A 19,510-nucleotide genomic window follows, 5' to 3' on the forward strand; every position below is an offset into this window, starting at 1 on the left:
AAGCAAAAGGACGTTGCTGAAAGAATTATTTCCCTCCCCCAAAATGCCCTTCCTTGTATACAGGGATTGTTGTTAAATGAGAAAGATACAATAGAAAGCCCCGGAAAAAAAAAAAAGTAATGGACATTTCCTTCTGGGCATTAATATAACCATTCAAGCAGCTACTTTAGTTACCTCGTTCGTGACCTGTCCTTGTTCCCATTAGGAAGCCACTTCCAGAGCTTTGCAGTTCCAGTCACAGAGACCCCCTCTGGAGTTAAACAGCATTCAAGCACCATATATACTATTTATTTCCAAGTGGCTAGATAGTTCCGCATGTTTATGTTTTCCTTCTAAAGATCTAGATTCTACAAGTGAAAATCATGCCTTGGCTCTCTGCATGCTTCTGTCTAAACTGTTCCACATTGGCTTAATTAACTGATCACAGCCATAATCTCAGCTAAAATGGTTCTCAGTAAAAGAGTGGGAACGAGATAAGAGGGAGCTGCATGAGCAGAACTGGATGAAGCTTTTCACTTAGCTGCTACCCAAGCAAGATCCAAGAAAGGATCAGGGACTTTGGCTCAGCACCTTTCTAAGCTGGATGGGATTTGACTTTTTGGAGACCGAAGGCAGGATTCTGAATAAAGTCTGATACTTCTAATGCTGCATCTAGAGAAGTTCAGACATTGTTTTCAGGTGACTGCAGAGAAAGACAACCACTGTAAATTTGGATTTAGAGTCACTTCGTAACAAGTCAAAATTATCTTGAAGAGGAACAATCATGAACATTTGCCCTATTGTCTTAGCTTTATTTTTTTTCCACTGACTGAATGTCAATCCAGCCATAAAAAATGATTTTTTCCTTTCCTATTCTACTTTGTGGTGGCACTACACAGCTATGTATCTCTATCTCTCTAATATACTTGCCAATACAAAGAGAACCGATGCTTCTGTTCTCCAGCTGAAGAACTGTACAGAACAACGTCTTCTACAATAATCCAGTCAAAATGTCATGGCTTCGTTTATGTATCTCTTAATGTGATGATGCAACATTGAAAGCATTGAACAGCAGCAAAATAAACTCATAGTAGATAGCATTTCTGGTTTAAGCACATTTAAAACAAAGATCCTGAAGAGTTTTACAAGACTAAAGTAAACTTCACAACCATCTTGATGGAATTTTAGTGTCCATCACAAAGATCTTCCAGCTATAGATTATTTTTATTCCAAGCTACAAGCTGGTAAACTAAGGCATATACAGAGCCTGGGACTGTATCCAATGAACACAGTCAATTAGGTTAAATTCTGTTTTCTTTTTTTCACAGTTTAAGACATGATGCATGCACAGATCTCCCGTGAAGGCACAATGGTTTATTCACATCATCCTATAGATGAACAGAGTCCCATGTGTTTATCCAGTGCAGGGCTGGCTCAGTTCAGTAGACTAGTGCATATTAGCAAACTGTAAAGGAATGCAGCAGCCTATCTCCTATAAACACCACTCGGCTATTTAAGCCTACACTGCACTAGAAATAGACTTATATCTCACAAACACCACCAAATGCCAGGGCATATCATTTATTCATTACATGCTATATTATTTTTCAAATCAGACTATATAAAGCTGGAGAAATATTCTCATGCATGATTCACTTCTGCACTAAGGCATTTACAGAGTTTTTAAGCCAGTTTGCGTACTATGCAGTGAAGGTCAAACTACAAGGCAGAAGATTCAGACTTTGCTCTGCGTCCCACTCCTGGTTCAGTGACTGACCTCAAACACTTTCTCTAGTGTTTGCTTTTCAACACTGCCTTGCACTGGGACTTGGCTGGCTCTACTTTCTGTTGTCCTGTACGATCTTCATTTGCAGCCCCTCGCATGCAAATGGTGAGATAAAGCCACAGCCACCTTGCTTAAACGTGGCATCTGGAATATTGTCTGCTCCAAGACGGGTAAGGACGAGCAGCCCCACTATGTCCTTGTGTTCGCCCAACCACGGTTCACTCACGTGAAGACTTACATGTAGTCAAGTCTCTAGTCTGGAAATCTTCTTTCAAATGCTGCCTTCTTTTGGTCAAGTAAGGACCATAATCACTTTTAGTGCCTAGACATGTTAAGACAGTTCAAATAAAAAAAATACATTTGATGGGGGCAGACAATGAAGCCTTAGGATACAACGCTGTCTAATTAATCTATTTTGAACTGCCTGTATGAGACTTGTTCTGGATCGTACAGTTTTGCACACAGAGGATGTGATCTGATCTTTTATGCCTCCTCTTCCAGTTAAGCTAGGTTTTCACACCGACAGCAGAGCTATTGTGTGCATGACATTTACTGCTGGAAATGGATGCTGGGTCTTGGCAATGAATGGAAAAGCTGAGCACAAGCAATGAAAAGATATCTTCACAGTGTTCCTTGGTCTCTTGTTAGTCATTCAACGTAGAGGAATTCAGTACAGAGGAAACACGCTGGGTGAATGTCAGTGTTCTCAGCTCTTGCTGAAAACAACAACAAAAAAAGGGGCTAAAACTGAGTATGGGCACTGAGTGTGACAGGCCCCAGATTTTCAGTGCATGCCAATTAAAAACTTCCTGACAGCAAAGGAAGTCCCAGCAAGCCAGCTGGGATTGATTTGGGAAACACACAATTTTCCATACAGGAGAGCAAGTTGGATGCTTGTTTTCAGGTTGTAAGGAAAAATCTAACAGCTCTGAGGGATTTGTGTGGAGATGAAGATTTGTAGTCTGCAGAAGGAAGGAAGGCAGAGTCTACAATCTAGAAAGCAGAGCATCAACCAGACCAGAGCTTCCCCAACTTTTTGTAACCTCACTTGAGAGTAGTGTCCGGGTTTTATGTCTGATTGGATCCCAAGGAGTCAACACAGGCTCTTTGCGCAGGCGCAGCTCTAACGTGTTTACATTCATCAGCGAGACTTACCTCTTGGCTCAGACCACGGAAAAAAGCTTTAGAAAAAAGGATACATTGGTTTTGTTTCTGCTTTTATCATTTTGTCCATATAAGAACTCGGTTAAGTAACTAAGGTATTACGGGATGGTCATCATTACACTAGTTGATCAATAACAATGTTTTTTGTGAAGGTTAAATGCAAGAATCATTATCCATTTCTCTAGTTTCAGTTCTTCCATTCTGCAGGACATAAAATTGCATCCAGATAGTTTCTGGGTTTCTCTTACACTCAAATTTCTCAGTCCTCAAAAGACTGAGTTGTGCACCCTACAAACTGAGCAGGAGAAACCCTGACACCAGTAACAACTGAGTCAAAGGCACTGAATTGGTTAGGCACAGGGGTGATCTCAAGTGCTGTAAGATATCCCAGGCATGCCTTATGCTACATAAGAGGCTGAAAAACCCCATGATCCCTCTTAATCTGGCCTCAGAAATAATTCCTACCCAAGTTCTCAAACTGTTGCATATGGATTTGATTTGGGGAGTGTCAGCAAGACCCACAAGCAAGCGCCTGAGGAAGGCACATCCCAGAGCCAGCCCGGAGCAGCAGCCCTCTCTGTCTAGGATCGTGTCTGCGGCTCAAGACTGGAAGATGAAGAAGAATCCATCAGGGGTATAACCAATCGCCTGTGCGTGGGTGGAGAAAATAAATCCTTCCTGACACTAGCATATGGCTGGCCAAAGCCCAAGATATGATCAGTTAATTATCAGTTAACTAAGATTTTATTCCAAACTGTATACGTTGTACTAAGTGGCTAAGGTGCAAGCAGCCCTGCTTTCCTCATGGCCTGTTACAGAAAGGGCTGGACAAGGAAATTTAGATTCAAAGATTTCAAGGCCAGAAAAGATGATTATAGGTATAGGAAACTAAAAAGGCTCAAACTGAATCATTGTTTCTGTTCTTAACAGAGGTCTAGCCTTGTCTTGACAAATCTAAGTAATTGTGCATTTACCACCCTTCTTAATAAGTTGTTCTGGTGTTTAATTACCCTCTTTGCTAGGAAATGCCTCTTATTTCAATGTTGGATTTGTTTAACAACAGCTTCCAGGCAATGGACCACGTGAAATGACTCCTCTTGTCAGGTATATTTCTGCTATGGATGCATTTGTACACAGTAGAGAGCCAAATCCATTCAACCACTGTTAACCAATAGCATTGAATACCTGAAGCTGAACATTGCAAGGCCTGATTTCCAGCTCTTGGACATATCTTTGGCCCTTCTTTAACCTGCCTCCTGTACTCACACGTTTCTTGTTGCCCAGACACTGTCAGTGCACCCAGTGTATCCGATGCCATGAGAACTGCCCCTTCTGTGCAACTAAAACTTGTGTTAGCCTCTTTTACTGATTGAAAACTGAGCTGGAAACATACACTGAAAGTATTCTCTGTACTACAAAGACTTCATAATCTTTCTTAGAGTCTTAGTCTTAATTTTTTAAGATGTAGTATCCCAACCTATAGGTCTAACCAGGATATTTTTTCCAGTTATGTTAAATTGTACACCACTGGAATAAAATGAATGGTATTTATTGTGACCAAATCACCAAGTAATTCTTATTAGACTGAGCAGTTAATATATTCCTTGAATCACTTATTATTTTACCAGTATTTATATCACTTACAGACCTCACCAGGAAAAAAAAAAAAAAGCTCTCTCTTTATCAGTGCCCTCTCTAGAGACAGAGAACCCTTTCGCAGCTGAAGCACCATACAACAACCATTTTGAATGTAATTCACAGACCACTTCACATCCAAAATGCTGTGTGTGTGCCCAGCCCCTGTGCTTGCAGCCTGGCACTGCGGGGGGACTGGAGCCAACTCCTATCTCTGCCTGCCACAGGCTCCATCACCATCTGACAAGTGCGTAGGGGTCTACAGCTCTTTTTCTTGAAATGGCTCTATTGATAATCTTGTGGTGATACACAGAACATGAATGAGCCATAGAACACAAATCACAGAAAACTCACAAAATCATGTAATGAATTAGATTTCTAATCTAGAACTTGTACCTCTTTCAAGCCAAAAGAAGAGAGAAATTGGCCAAGGCACAAGGTGGTTGTTGTAATCTTTGTAGCCTTCACTGTGCAATGAGGGTGACACTCTTCTCACTGAAAATCATTGTGTAATGATCATTTGCATATCACTCTTCATGAAATCAAATTGAAAGCTGCTGCCTAGAAGATCTGTCAGGCATTTATGCCCTGCATTTCCTTATTTTCTTCATGTTTATATATTGAAAAATGGAGAATGCAACCAGTCAGCTAAGGTGGCACTCTGAGTTTTGCTCTTTTTGCAGTACCAGCCATTATAAATGTTACTTCCAGCACCTGTATTTTTCCATTACATCTTTACTAAATCAATTCTAGTTGTCACTCAACAGTGTATTTAGAACACAATCAAATTTTAAAACGTGCATAAAAATACAACTGCACACAAATGTTTCTGTGGGAGAGTTAAGCTGTAGTAATTTGGTGTCACAGCACTGGAGTGTGAGGCACTTGGCAAGTTTTTTATACTGGACAAGCAATAAAATGAAGTTATCTGGAAGAAGCAACTTAGGATAGATAAAGCGAAATATTTAAAGAAGCCCAAATCTAATCAAGGTGCTTGCTTCATGAAATATGTTCGCATGAGCACTAGTATACTAAAAACACAAAGGATGCACACGAACATAAAACCAGACAAATGCATTTACAAATCAGGTTCCAGGTCACTGAACAAAAGATGTTGCCATTGACACATAGCCACTGGTCTACAAAGGGTGATGTATATTATCTTAGTCCGATTTCCAGTAGCGAGATGACATTATTTTGCAAAATGCATTGCATCACAGTACCTTACATCAACACTGACGTGCCTGTAAGGTAACAACTACTTAATAGGTAACAGATTCCAGACTAAATGATATTTTTACCCCTAGAACTCTCCAAAAGGACAGAAAGGAATATTAACGCAAAGCCATTAGAAATTGCTTTTTTGGGTAGTGTGCCCCTATTCACTTAGCTCTCCATCAAGTGCAGCATGAATAGGCATCTGCAGTGCAGCGCTCCAGGACACTACAGTGAGGGCAGAGATCCATCAGAGAAAATTACACCAAGTGATCTACCAAGCATAAGCAATAGAGCCAGTTAGGCCCAGTTTACAATCCTGTATGGAATCATGAAGCCATTTGATGTAAACCAGCTGGCCAGTTCATTTGCTTCACACTATACCCAACCATGCCACCAGAACATGCAGACAGGACCCAAGTGTCTGATGGTTTTATGATTTTTGGTTTCAGTAAAATTAATGTACTATTTAGACTGACATTCTTGCAATTAAGCAAAGAACCGAAATCAACAAATCTCTTTCTTTCAGGCATTGACATGAAATGTTAACTGATTTCCACAAACAGCATTGCCAGAACAGTGTTAAGCCTAGGAAAATGAAATGATTTTTAAAAATTTATCTGCCCATTTCAGTTTGAATACAGATTTCACAATGCTGAATACATCTCTAATGACACTCCACCTCCAGCTGTTCAAAAACTTGTAAAACAAATTGTTTTGGCTTGCTTTACCAGAGGGATCATACACCCCAAATCAACAAACCACTGGGTAATTCATGACTGGTTATCAAGCACCTGATAGAAAGCATTGCATGCACAGGACTAGACTAAATTTAGAGAAGAGAGGTATGAATATCACACTCCCATTCTTAGACTGGAGTTATTAGTGCCCAGAGTCAGTGGGAAAACAATGACTTTTTTTCATGGGAGGAATAAATCAAGCACAGCTTAGATGTGGGCTAGTTCTTGGCTGAGATAGGCAGCTACCTGGGTCTCCAAACAACTAACTTGCACCTTGTGTCCCAGGAAGCCTGGTTCCCCAGGGCCTTTCCTGGCAAAGTCCCTGGCCCCGAGGCCTCCCCCAGGCCCCCACGGACCCCAAGGAGCTGGGGCGGGCTGGCAGCACCCCAGGCAGCGGGCGGTAAGCCAGGCTGTGTCTGAAGTCACCTCTGAGCCAGGCTGCCTCTCTGCCTGCTGCTCTGCCAAACTCTGAGCAAAACGGACGTATTGCTGCGGTAGGCCTCGATTCCGGTGCATCGAGCAGTTTTCTGCCTGAAAGTCCTGCCAGAAAACATGCAAGCACTGATCCTGCCAACTGGCAGAGGGCCGCTCTGAAGGAGTAAGGTGTCTAGCCAAAAGAGGCACAAGATTTACCCTCGGAGAAAGCAGCAGGCTTTCTGAAGGGAGATACAGCCCCCAGGGGCCAGGAAGTGCCCAGGCACAGTGTCCTTTCCTCCTGAGAAAATGCAGCTGCACGTTGTCCTCCAAACCAGACACAGTCTGGCCCAAAAATTGATTATCACAGTAAATTTTCCCAGGATGAAGGGCATTTTTTATTGTTGGTTGCTTTAAGCACTGGGAAGAAAATGCAGAAACATTGATCTGTGCATTGACTTACGTCAAGCTTAGAGAACAAATGGGAAATAGAAGTAAATCTTTTCTCTGTAGCAAGATAGTAAAACATACTAAGAAAAGAGATGTGGTACAAACATGTTTACAATTATTTTTCTAGAGCACCCATAAAAGCTGTTGTGTTTGGCAATGAATTTAACAGTCACTTGTGTTGTTCAACTCTTTACCTTTAAATAACACTCCTAAGTAAATTAGCTGTATCATTTTCCTTATTCCATGGTGCTTCTACAGGAAAAATGACCAGAGGTGTATGCACCTCCCATATTTGCACACTGTAAAAATGATCACTACAACAGAAACAGGAAAACCCACCCCTTTTAATTTTGCACTGATTAGTGCATTCCCCAAAACAAGAGCGCGGAACAAAGCCTTCCTGTCATTTTACCTTTTCCTTGCGGGGCCAGGTTCAGAGCACTTTTGGTGCACAAATCAATGAGACGAGTCCCAGCTGCAGAATGTGCACTGGCTCCAGCAGCAGACGATGTCTGCAGTCTACTCAGTACCAGTAAGTCTCTCTAAGTTCTGTCTAGAAAAAGCCATACAGGAATCTCAGGAGAGATGCATTGGTTTAGCTGGGCTATGTCTACCTTCCATCGGTAGCTTTCTGTTTTTCTTCTCCCTCTTCATTTTACATCATTCTTCTTAGTAGTGAATTGACTTAAGGCTCGAGGTTCAAAATCCAGGCACTTCTGGAAAGTTTTGAACCAGACCTGCATATGAGCCTTGCAAATCCAAATGTGATTTCTATTACTTCATTTTTTTAAAATTTTTCTTCTCAGATGAAGTATCTCACCTTTCCCATAACTCCTCTAAACAATAATGCAGCAATGCAGGATTTGCTTTATAGGTTCAAATATTTCACTTGACCACTTTCAACTGCTTCAGAAGATGGGACCACCCGTGCTGAATATCTCTTCCTCCTGCTGCCGTTGCTTCCTCAGCATCATGAAGGCACATTTTCATTCTGAAGCAAAGGGCCCTACCAGTTCCTCTGTGTGACATGGGATTGTGAAATTGCTCTCCGTTATCTAAGTGACAAAAGAAAGACCCAACAAACTCTGGGATCTAAACTAGTCCAATAGAAACTTAACAAATTAGACTTCTCTGTAGAAATCCTGATTCTCCAGAGGCCTTGCCAACAGATCACAAGAAGATACAACAGATCAAGAAGATAAATACCACAAAAGACAGCAAGATTGTAAATCCTCGTAAATCCTATTCTAAAATGTCCTACATAAAAAAAGCAGTCACTGTAATCCCTACATAAAGAATTCACTACTTGTAAAGACTGTTTTAAGAAAGGAAACATTAAAAAACATCTTGTATATTAAGCAATGTTAGATTTTTCATTTTTTGTCCTATAGCTACTATTTTATGTTTTTGCATACCAAGTCTTCTCTTTATTTATTTATTTATTTATTTAGTGCAAATTGCAGACAAACATACAATATCTGCATACTGGAAGTGGAGAACAATTAAAATCATTGAGCCACGTTCTGCACACACTTAGCTTACTGTAAATCCCAAGTAACTCTGCTGACCTCAGTGGGTTTAAACTGGATTTATAATGAAATACAGAAATTGTCCTGTACTTCCCCTGATTAAGCTTCAAAGTCATTTACTTATGACCTTTTCTGAGTACAAAGGCATTTCAGACAGTGTTACATAAGTATGTTGCTAGCTATATTATATGGCTCCAGTTAAAAACCCAGGATGGCCACAACTACAGTTTTTTCTTCTTCAATCTTCTTTAATATTGCTGGGACCAAAAGGCAGATTTTCTTTTTTATAAGCTACACGATATTATTTTGTTTACTGATCCCATTCTCTATCTCGAAGAATCATAAAAGGTACATCTAGAAGAAACTTATTGTACGTCATGGTTCATCTCCCTGCAAAATACCAGATTTTTTCTTTATTTAACACTATTTTCACCAGAATCCTGCCAAATGTCCCAAAGAATACAGCCTCTACCACTTCTCAGGAAACCATTCTACATTCTTGCCACGATCTCAGGCAAAAAAAGTATGCTGTCCTTGGGACTGTCAAATAACAGCTTAGTCCAGAGCAGTATCTGATGTGCTTAGAAAAACAGTAGGAATGGAAATAAAACAAAAATATCTAAACCTAGACCACGCCCTAGACATGTACCAGAGACAATGCAACCAAACATCTCAGAAATCTTATCGCTTTGCACTACCCCGAACGTTATCTCTCTGGAAAGCACTCTCTGTAGTCTCTGTCTGGGAAAATATATCCCTCTCACAGCTTCACTCGGTGATGTTAGCACCCAGCACAACATTCCTAACACAAAAGATGGCTCCTGAAACCTGATGGCTTATTTTTGATGCTACAAATCATTCACAACTGGGAGCACTTGTGATGTTAGGGGTTGCGATATCAGCATAATTGAACTGGCATTCTGCACTCAAAAAGATGAGAACCATAACACATACAGGATTTGTAACAAGGGTATACCGAGTGGAGACAAAAAAGACCATGGATTCATGCACGTAAAAACGTACTGTAAATTCTGATTTTCTGCTCTCTTTCGGGTCACTTATCGGTTGCAATTTTCTAATCTACATGGAACATGTTTTAAACTTATTAAATCCCTCTGTCTGCATGGAAAAGGAATTACTGCCTTTGTTAAGTTTCCATTAGTCTATTTATTATTCTACTAGAGTAACACTAACAAGACGTCTTCCATTAAAAGGTAGTTCCTCGAAAAAACAAATAGAAGAGCATTAGTTGTATTTAATAAGTGTAAGAACCCAGACATTTTTGCAAGACAGATGTACCTTTCTATCTTAAAAAAAATATAACCCAATTATGTTTTATGGCACTCATTCACAATTTGCTGTACCTACACCATTGTTTCCTGATTTAATCTTTATTTTTGAATTTATTTTCAAATCTTTATATTTCAAATTTAAAATTTGAAAATGTGAATTTCACATATTTGCATTCATATTTTCATATTCATGTTTCGCACGCACTTTGTCCGGATATAAGTAAGAATAGAGCAGGATGGCCCTGTTTACTGTAGCACCTACAAAACCACTCCTTTCTAATACAGTGCTACTCTGGTTTCACGCCCATAAAATTTTGCAGGACTTTGTAGGATTGTAATAAAACCTTGCCATTTCCTGTACTGTGTTTACAGAGTCACGGAACAAGAATCCATGTCCTCACCACAACAGTGAGGCTGACACACATTTGAGAGAATGCCAAGATTCATCCTCCAAAAAAGCCCTGTGAAGTTCAAGATCAGTTCATAAGAAGATAAGAACAGACTTTAAAAGGTCATGTCTAAGTATTTTCTTCTTCCACTTCTGCTAAGGCTGAGTCTGCTTTCAGCGAGCTGTCATGCAGCTTTGGATTGAGGAAGGGAATGAGCGGGTAGGAATACATCCATTTCTCATCTGGCAGTGGGCCGGCAGACTCTGTAATGCATGTTTCACTCACATTTCCCCCGTAAGGAATATGGCCTGAACACCCTCACGTCTGCTGTCGTGAGAACCAAAGGTGCATGGGGCATACAGCAGGAAAGGTGCCCAGATTTAACCTCACCTTGGGTCCCGCTGCTTAGATACCGCCTCAGCATGCCTCTTCCATGCAGAGCAACTGAGGCCCTTCCCCAGACATCCCACCCACCCTCAGTATTCTTATTTTCACCCTGAAGAGCTGTGACTAGCAGTCCTGCAGGTGAAGAACAAGCCACCTTGTAAACCTTATCTTGCGAAGTTTAGGCCTCCTCTTAACCTACAGCTCGTCAAAACTGCTTCTGTGCAATGTATTTCATATTACCAACTGGAATAAAAATGCAGTTGGGATGCACTGCATTACCACATATCATATGTAAAATTATAGGCAAATAAAAGAAAGGAACTACAGAGAACTAAAAATAGTAGCTATAAATGCTTTTTATTTGAAAACCGTATAAACCACATCTCAGTCCCTTCTGTGAAGTTAAATGATAAAGCCCACGGCAAGCTGAGCAGGCTGTTGAAAAGGACTAGGTCAAACACACATGCATTTCCAACACTGATATAAAGTAGGATGGGAAGCCAACAGGGCAGATACACCAACATACACATCAGGGGGAGACACGGTGGCAGATACCCTGTTAGGGACAGCGGTAGCAGGAAGCCTTTTCTCTCCAGTTGTTCCAACTACAGATAAGGAGTGTGATAAGGACAGCTATAGATTAGGTGAGGTAACATCCCCTGAGTACTACAGCATCTTTATTTCTCTAGATAACTTGATGGTTTTTTTTAGCCAGAGCATCATTCAGAAGGCAGATGGTTTGTACTGGCACAGAAAGCAATCCCCTCACAGCTTCACCAGCAGCTACTATGTAGAAGGCCTCACCTTCATTTGCAATGAGGTCATTCAGAAGGAAGGAGACAGTATAAATGAGAACTTCCCCCAAAAGCAATCAATTATACATTACCGTAGAAACTATTTGGTTATTTGCTGAAAACATGAACATGCTTCCTTTGTCCTGATGTATATTTTTCCTTAAATTTCGGAGTATTTATGCATCAGCAGGACCATTACCCTGTGAAAAGGCCCATTTCTCTGACATGAGCTTGCAAATGATGCCTTGTATGATACCAACCAGAATGTTTTCCTGGCTGGCTGGCTGCTAGAGAGCTAGCATTATTTGCAAGCAATGTTCTTTTAAGACAAGCTGACTCTTGAATAAAAAAGGAGACTTTTCTGATTGTTAGGCTATAGAGAAATAAATAGCCTGTTTATAAAGAAGTCAAAATGTGGTGTTTGATTAATGATAGGGTGGCCAAGTGACACTTAACAGGCTCTGATAATAATATTCAGACCCTTTTAGTTTTTTCTATGACAAATTAAAATCGTGCTACTACAAGGCTGTGCACGTCACGTGTGTTTTTACCCCTTCACCTCTGCATTCACTCTTACCAACTACCTAATTTGGTTTTTGGCCTTTGTACACCCCACGAAACTATTAACCCATAGAACACCCCTTTTCAAACATATTATTTCCTAATTAAACATAGAATTCATTATCTTTGCCTTTATAGCCTTGACTAATGACAACAAGTTGACCTTTATGTCTCTTCCATTGCCAACACCAGGAACTGTGTTTTGGGCACTGCTTTGTTTATTCCATTAAAACTTCTCCATCTGAACAATGCCTCCAAGCTTTGCCTCTCATAGCTTGGGGAAAGGGACTGGCTGCCTTCACAGCAGCATTCCTGACTTCTCATTGCCTGGATTTGCAAACAGCCCTCCAAGTCCTGCAAACACAAGAGTTTGGGTTGAACAAAGAATAGACTGAAGAAAGATGCCTCTCATCTCATCATTTGGCTTCCCATTTACTTCCTCAGCTCCCAGTGGTGTGAGCCAAAAGCTCCCTGACATACAATAAGCAAGCAGGGCTTAGGAAGCATAAATGGCAAAACAGAAAATATGCCCTGAACACCATGGAAGAACTGTACCTCCTATGTGACAGGTTTGAAATAAAAGAAATGCAACCATTCTCCCACAGATGAGTTGAGATATAAAGAACTAGGACTTTGAACACTTCCATTTAACAACTCACAAATTAGGGAATTCTTTACCTCAACTGACAGCATGCTTACAATGACAGGACTAATTTACTCCATTTCAGTTACTTATTTATGTTAGAAACTAAGGCTTGGACTCTCCACCCCACTCCCCTCTGCACAAAGACTGCGTCTCCTGCCCCGTGGTTCTGGTGTCAAGCCCTGCTCCCCGGTTTGGTCACACAATTTCCTGCTTCATCCGAGCCTACTGCAGCCCAGTGACTGCCCTGGCCCTGGCCCCAGCCCCAGCACAGCAGCCCATTTTCTGCCTGCTTCCTGATTTCCCCCAGAATTGCCCCATGATCACTGCAATTAGACAAATAAAGGAATTTCCAGTTTAGAAAAATTAATTATCTCTGAGGTAAGTCTTGTCAAATGCTTCTTCCTCCTGACGTATCTAATGGAAAATTCCAGGAAATCATCTGTTAAAACTGAGGAAAGTCCGAGCGGCCGTTTGCTCTGGCTGGAGACACAGATATTGCAAGACAGTCCTGGAAAACACTGCAAGGATGTTGCTCCAAGTTTTCAGAACACTATTTTTTCCCAGATTTTAGTTCAGGATATGCAGTTTTCCTGCCTCTCCGAAACATGGCGTCTCAGCAGTTCCTGGCTCTGTGGAAGGAGGATGAGACGGGTGCCCCGGGCCAAGAGACAGAGCTCCTCCACTCCTCCACGCACCGCACCGTTCTGCATTGCCTGGCCTCCAGGCAAGGTGTTCCCTGCCCACACCACTGCGAGCCCGAGCCCACAGGGCCCAACGTGGTATGTGTGGCCCTCAAGACATCAGTGCCGCTTCCCAAATTTAAAAGCAGAGAATAGGAGGAGGAAAAAAAAGCAAAAGGACAGTGGTAAGCACTACAGTTGTCTCCCAGACTGTGCCACGTTTATTTGCCCTGCATGTTTTTCAAAGCAGAACCCTTCTGCTACTCTGTGCCTGTAAAACCTCTTGGCTGGGGCTCTCCGCATCACAGTTGCAGGATACCAATATAGTATTACCCATCCTTTTCTCTAGCAATAACACTCATCAGAGAAGTGTTTCTTTCACATGTGTAAAACAGATTTCCAAAACAAATTATCCAAACACAGACTGCTATTCTTATTTTAACACTGTACAGATGAAGAAAAGCCTTCTAATGTAATATAGTACAATCATACTACTATGCCTTTAGAAATATCTATTAAAAACTGTCAGAAATAACCGCTAGAAATATTCACACACATACCAGCGGTCCTGTCACTAGGCACATATCTTATGTTTTCTGTAGACTAACCCTTTGCTCACAGTTTTTCTGCTCACCTTCTCTCATGAACCTCACTGTTGTTTCCCCACATCATCTCCTTCTCCAGATAATCGCAGTCACCTCTCACCTTCCTCCTCCTCCTACTTTTACATCCTCTTCAGGGTCATTCCTTCTCCTTCTGGCTCACCTTCTCGCCGCCGGTCTTGTGCTGGTGGTTGCTCTGAGGAGAACTCCCTTTGCTGAAGCTTCCTGTTGCTATGTGACCTCCGTGCTGGTGCTCTGCTCTGCCGTGCTGTGCCATGCCGTGCTGTGCCGTGCTGTGCTGCGCCCTGCCATGCTGTGCTGCCTGGCCCTGCATGCCCCGCTCAGCCCCAGGCACCCAGCTTGCCTCCTGCCCTCTCCAGGTCTCAGCTTTGGGAAGCTGAATTACTGAACATGCGTAATTTTGAAAGGTGCAAGGCAGTTCATATAAAATCCAAAGATGTGCTTGTAAAGCGTTTAAGCCACCGCAGGAATAAAGCCACTTCTCAGACTGTGAACAAAGCTCTTTTAAGAGAGTTTATTGTGCCTAACTGCTTGTAATGCTTTGTTTTGTAAATTCAAGTTAAAAAAAATCTATTATGTGAAACTGTAACACCCTCCGCATCACACAAGCTTTGAATTATGTGCTGAAAGCTCCAATTGCAACCACTTGAGCGACAGGATGGGCTGACTACAAAGTGAGCTGGCAGCAGTGAGAGGACTATTTCGGTCGCTGGGTGCAAGTTACGTTAGCAGAGGGGCTGTCCGAGAGCGTACCCAGCGAGGCAGAGCTCTGCCCATGGCCTGGTTCCCACTGCAGGTTTACCCGAGGGGTTTGCGGGCGCCCCAGCAGCGCTGCACTCCCCTCCTGGTCTGCACCTGGTGATCCTACTTACTGCTGCCTATTCCCCTAGAAACCTACTGCAGCGCCGAGGATAAAAACATGTCGTGAGAGAAAAGTGCATTCAAATAATGCAATTGCTCACACCCACACCCAAAAAAGGAAAACATTTATAAACAATTCTGCTTTTATTTATGTAGTTTCCATGGTTCTGTTCTGTCAGACTCCATCTGTGCTCTCCCCGAGACAATCCTTCTTACGCTGCACTTAGGCTCTGCCTGTAATTTTTCGGAGATTAAGGAAGTATAACTTCATTCACAGGCTGAGCAGAGGGCAAATAAGAAGAAATGTCACTCATCCAAGATGACACATTTCGCTAACACACTGTAACACCGGATATCAGAAAGGGGAAAAAATGCAGAAGAAGTCAACAGTGACACAAAAGACCCCATGCTTATGCTATAACGCCGTGAGGTACTGCTGTATTAGGTAATGTTACCTGCTCGAGCTTGGTTGTGGGCAATGAGGCTAGCGTGTAGAAGAGGGGCAGAACAGCTAAACCTTTTTCCCTGAACGTCCAAGGAAGAATAGCATTGCATCCCACATGAATCAGTCTGGTCCTGTGCACAGGAGGGTTTTGATCCAAGTTCTTATTCTTGTACACGACATGCATTTTATGTGGAGTGCAGTGCTTCTACCCACTCTTCAAACACCGTTTCTACTGATTTGCTTTGCTGTTATGTAGGAAATGGTGTCTAGAGTGCAGGGTGTTTCCTGCAGATTAATGGCTGGATGGGAGTAAATACTGGTCCGTAAGTAAGGTGAAGGATATTAACTCGAAACAGTCAATAAATCCTTAGGAAATGCCTTGACCTCTGTTGGTTATTGCTATTAAAAACAGAAAAGAAAAAAAAAATCCCATGCATTTTTTCTGTATGACATAGATACCACTGGTATGTGTAGAATATATATTAGCAAATCCTTTGGCTCCCTCTTTGTACTGTAGTCATCGCAATTTTCTATTTTGAGGGAAAGATGTGCGTATGTGCTGGGAGGACGGGGGGAAGGAAATGATTATTTCTTTGAAAGCTGCAGTGAGAAACAAGGTTCAGTTTTTCATTTTCTAAAATGTTTTCACTTCCCTGTAGCATCAGTTTCTTAATTCTTCTTGTTTAAAACTTTAGACTCCGGTCCTCTGAGCCATCTACTTCATCCCTTCCCTTGGGTAAGTCCTATTACTTTTATCTCAGAGGACTCACCGGAATACAACTTTATGGTATTTGTGTGATGCAGACATGTGCAGAGGAGGAAATGAGAGCAGAAATGTGTAATCAGCATTTGAAAAGTATGGTTCTGGGCTCCTAACCAGGAAGCAGCTCAGAACGTATGTGGTAATGGACAAAGTGGGCAAAAGTCAACCTATGCTAGCAGAGAGCTTTAAAAAAGAGAAGAGCCTAAAAGGAAGGTAGTTATGCCTACTTATTACCTACAGCTTCTACCGGCATCTTTGCCTTACAAACTTTTGTCCCCGGTGCATTTTGTTTCAGTATACCCTCCTCCTATCAATATCCTTTATGGACGCTGTATTGACACGCTTTTAAGAACCTCTCAGAAAAGACTTCGGCTTATGTGAGGTCTACTAAGACTACAGCACCCTGCATCCCTCTTCCTCACAAGACATCACTGCATAAACTCTTCCAAGGAGTACTTGTGGGGTGACATCACTCTGTTGCCCATAAATCTAAAGAGAACATTCGGAAAAATTAAACGGTGGAGACTCTAAGCAATACAAATTAATGAAACAATGCAGAGGAATCTTTTAACAAATGCCTTCCTGCCACACAGCCCAGAAATACTTTAAAAATAATGCTATCATATTTCCATCAGAGTCAGCAGTAGTATATGTAATGATCTTCAGATAAATTCCTCTGCCTCCTGCATGACCACTGCCTGAGGTAACTGAGAGGATGATGAAGGCACTGCGTAGTCCGGCCTCAATTTAGGTACTGGTGATGCACATTGGAAAATATCTTCTCTTTAAAAGCTTTAATAGCAACATTTTAGATTCAAGCTAAATGACAGGTCTGTTTTAGTATAGCAACTTTATTTACAGAGCCGTGGAGAACTGAAAGATTTAACAGGCATGGTCCTGTCATTTATCACCTATCAAAGGTGGGCCTAAATTGCAACATATGACATGTTTTCTGTCCTTTCTTTAATCCTCTCCTCTGCCCTCTCAGCCCTGTTCACAAATGTTCAGTAGTCCACTGACAGCAAAACTTGCTGTTCTACATGGTCCTTCATGGACTACGTGGTCCATATATTCCCAGGGACTTGTAGACCACAGGCTGAAAATTAATAACACCTCGCTCTGTAGAGAACTTGCCTGAGACAAGACCTCCTCTGCTTCACAATTCATCGTGGTTTCCTTAAACAGTTGCTATCGTATGTGATGAAGCTCCGTTAACACAGAAGTTGATGCCCATCAGCCCTGCCATTGCCTTGTTAATATCCACGTAATTCTCTTCCTCCCCTTTGCAGAAGGCCACTGTTTTTGCCATGCCTTGTACACCCAGACAAGCAGTTCAAGTAATGCACTAGGTTACATTCTCTGTTCAAACCTACGCTCTCTGTTTTTGCACAAGTGACCCTTTCTGACACTGTAACTCCGTTTATGAGTTTCTCCAGGAAGGCTAGGAAAGTGCTGGGAGATAACAGATATCTAGTGACAGTTTTACCTCGTACCGGTTGCCTAGCCCGTCCTGCTACCAAGACCACTGATCTCATCACGCCCGAGATGTTTTTAGGAGCCAAGCCTGCCTGCCTCCAGGGGTTCCAGAACAGTGCTCTGTGAGCCCCTGAAGGAAGAGCTTTACTAATGCAGACCAAACAGCTCTCAGCTTCCAAGTCCTGAGCAGCAACCTGCTCCTCAGATACATTTCTCTGTATTGTGAATCTTTTGAGAAGGATTTAATTTCACTGAGCAGCCATTTTACGGTGACTTGTGCAGCTAAGCAGCTCACCTTTCTTAGGCACTACCTGCAGAATTGACTTTCCTCCTTCTTTATTTAAGAATCTTTATTTATTTATTCAATTTCCATGTATTATATAGCATGTGTGACTTCCTGAGCAGACCAGCTCCTCCTCCTCTGGGTCATCTTGATCAGAGCCATCTACGCTATAGGCCTTGTTTTCCTGAGACTTCTGGCCTGTACTCCTAACTTCCTCTAGTAAGATACTATCCTCATCATCATCCAGCATATAAAGGCCTATGTTTTGAATATTGGATGAATTTTTAAGATTTTGAATATTTTCCTGAGACCATCAAAGACTTGAGACCTGTGATCTCAAGCCTGCCTGGTAGTACTTCTTTCTTGGTTCTTATTAATTTGAATATCTCTCTCAGCTTGAATATCTGAAGATAACTGTGCGATTTCAAAGTTCCCAACAGACTGGTTTATTTCCATTTTCCCTGTTGAGTTTTCTGCAATGTTTTTGATGGTTTCCCCACTCACAGTGCCCTACTGTCTCTGCCTTTTCACTGGCCAGGATATCTTCTACTATCAAGGGTATCTTAAGTACCTTCCTAGCCTATCCAAGGCAGAATTTTTCAGGACTGATTTAATTGCCTGCAGATGTTCCTCAGCACTTTGCCCTAGGCTGGTCCCAAAAACTTGTGGCTCACCATCTTTCCACAGTTCAGTTTTATCAGATGACTTTCTGTCATCTTCTGTTAATATTTTAATATTAATTAATATTAATTAATATTTTATATTTAATTAATATCGCAGGGGAGGTTTAGGCTAGACATCAGGAAGAGGTTCTTCACCAAGAGGGTGGTCGCGCACTGGAACAGGCTCCCCAGTGAAGTAGTCACTGCACCAAGCCTGTCTGAATTTAAGAAGAGACTGGACTGTGCACTTAGTCACATGGTCTAAACTTTTGGGTGGACCTGTGCGGTGCCAGGAGTTACGGGTCCCTTCCAACTCGGGATATTCTATGATCCTATGATTTTCATTTGCCTTCAGTGCTCATGCAACTATGAAGCAACAGAAGATTTGCTGAAAACCATCACTGAAACAAACAGTAAGTGACTTTTCAGGGAAGAATCAATCTTGATAGTGTCGATTCTAGGTGGAATATCTTAGTACGATTTTCTGCTTAACTGGAACATTGTAATGCACATATAGGTTTTGTAGTAGAAGCTTGTGAAGAGCTACAATCACACACTACTTAGTTTCTAGCTCTGCATTTCTACTTACTCCTGACAAACTCTCCTGCAAGCTACCAGCAGTCTGGCTATGACAGCCACCAGTCAATACACAGGCACACAGATTTCCTGCCCTCATAACACAACCATTTGATTTCCGGAAGCATGTAGACAACATGAGAGGATTTCATGCATGTGA

At 41.8% G+C, this 19,510-nt stretch overlaps 1 protein-coding gene across 2 annotated transcripts in view; it reads right to left on the reverse strand.

Annotated features, from left to right (window-relative positions):
- Positions 1-19,510, reverse strand: part of CEP85L (centrosomal protein 85 like) — a 146,142-nt gene that overhangs the window by 123,786 nt on the left and 2,846 nt on the right. Inside the window, exon 1 of one of the 2 annotated variants that reach the window (XM_035538394.2) lies at positions 14,296-14,342. The exons of the other annotated variant lie outside the window; for it this stretch is intronic. Within the exon in view, the coding sequence (XP_035394287.1) occupies positions 14,296-14,305 (10 nt within the window). The 5' untranslated portion in view covers positions 14,306-14,342. Of the gene's footprint in view, positions 1-14,295; positions 14,343-19,510 lie in introns of those variants that run through there. 2 annotated transcript variants of the gene reach the window in all.

The sequence above is a fragment of the Cygnus atratus genome, chromosome 3 (genome assembly GCF_013377495.2).
Source record: "Cygnus atratus isolate AKBS03 ecotype Queensland, Australia chromosome 3, CAtr_DNAZoo_HiC_assembly, whole genome shotgun sequence".
NCBI classification, from domain to species: Eukaryota; Metazoa; Chordata; class Aves; order Anseriformes; family Anatidae; genus Cygnus; species Cygnus atratus.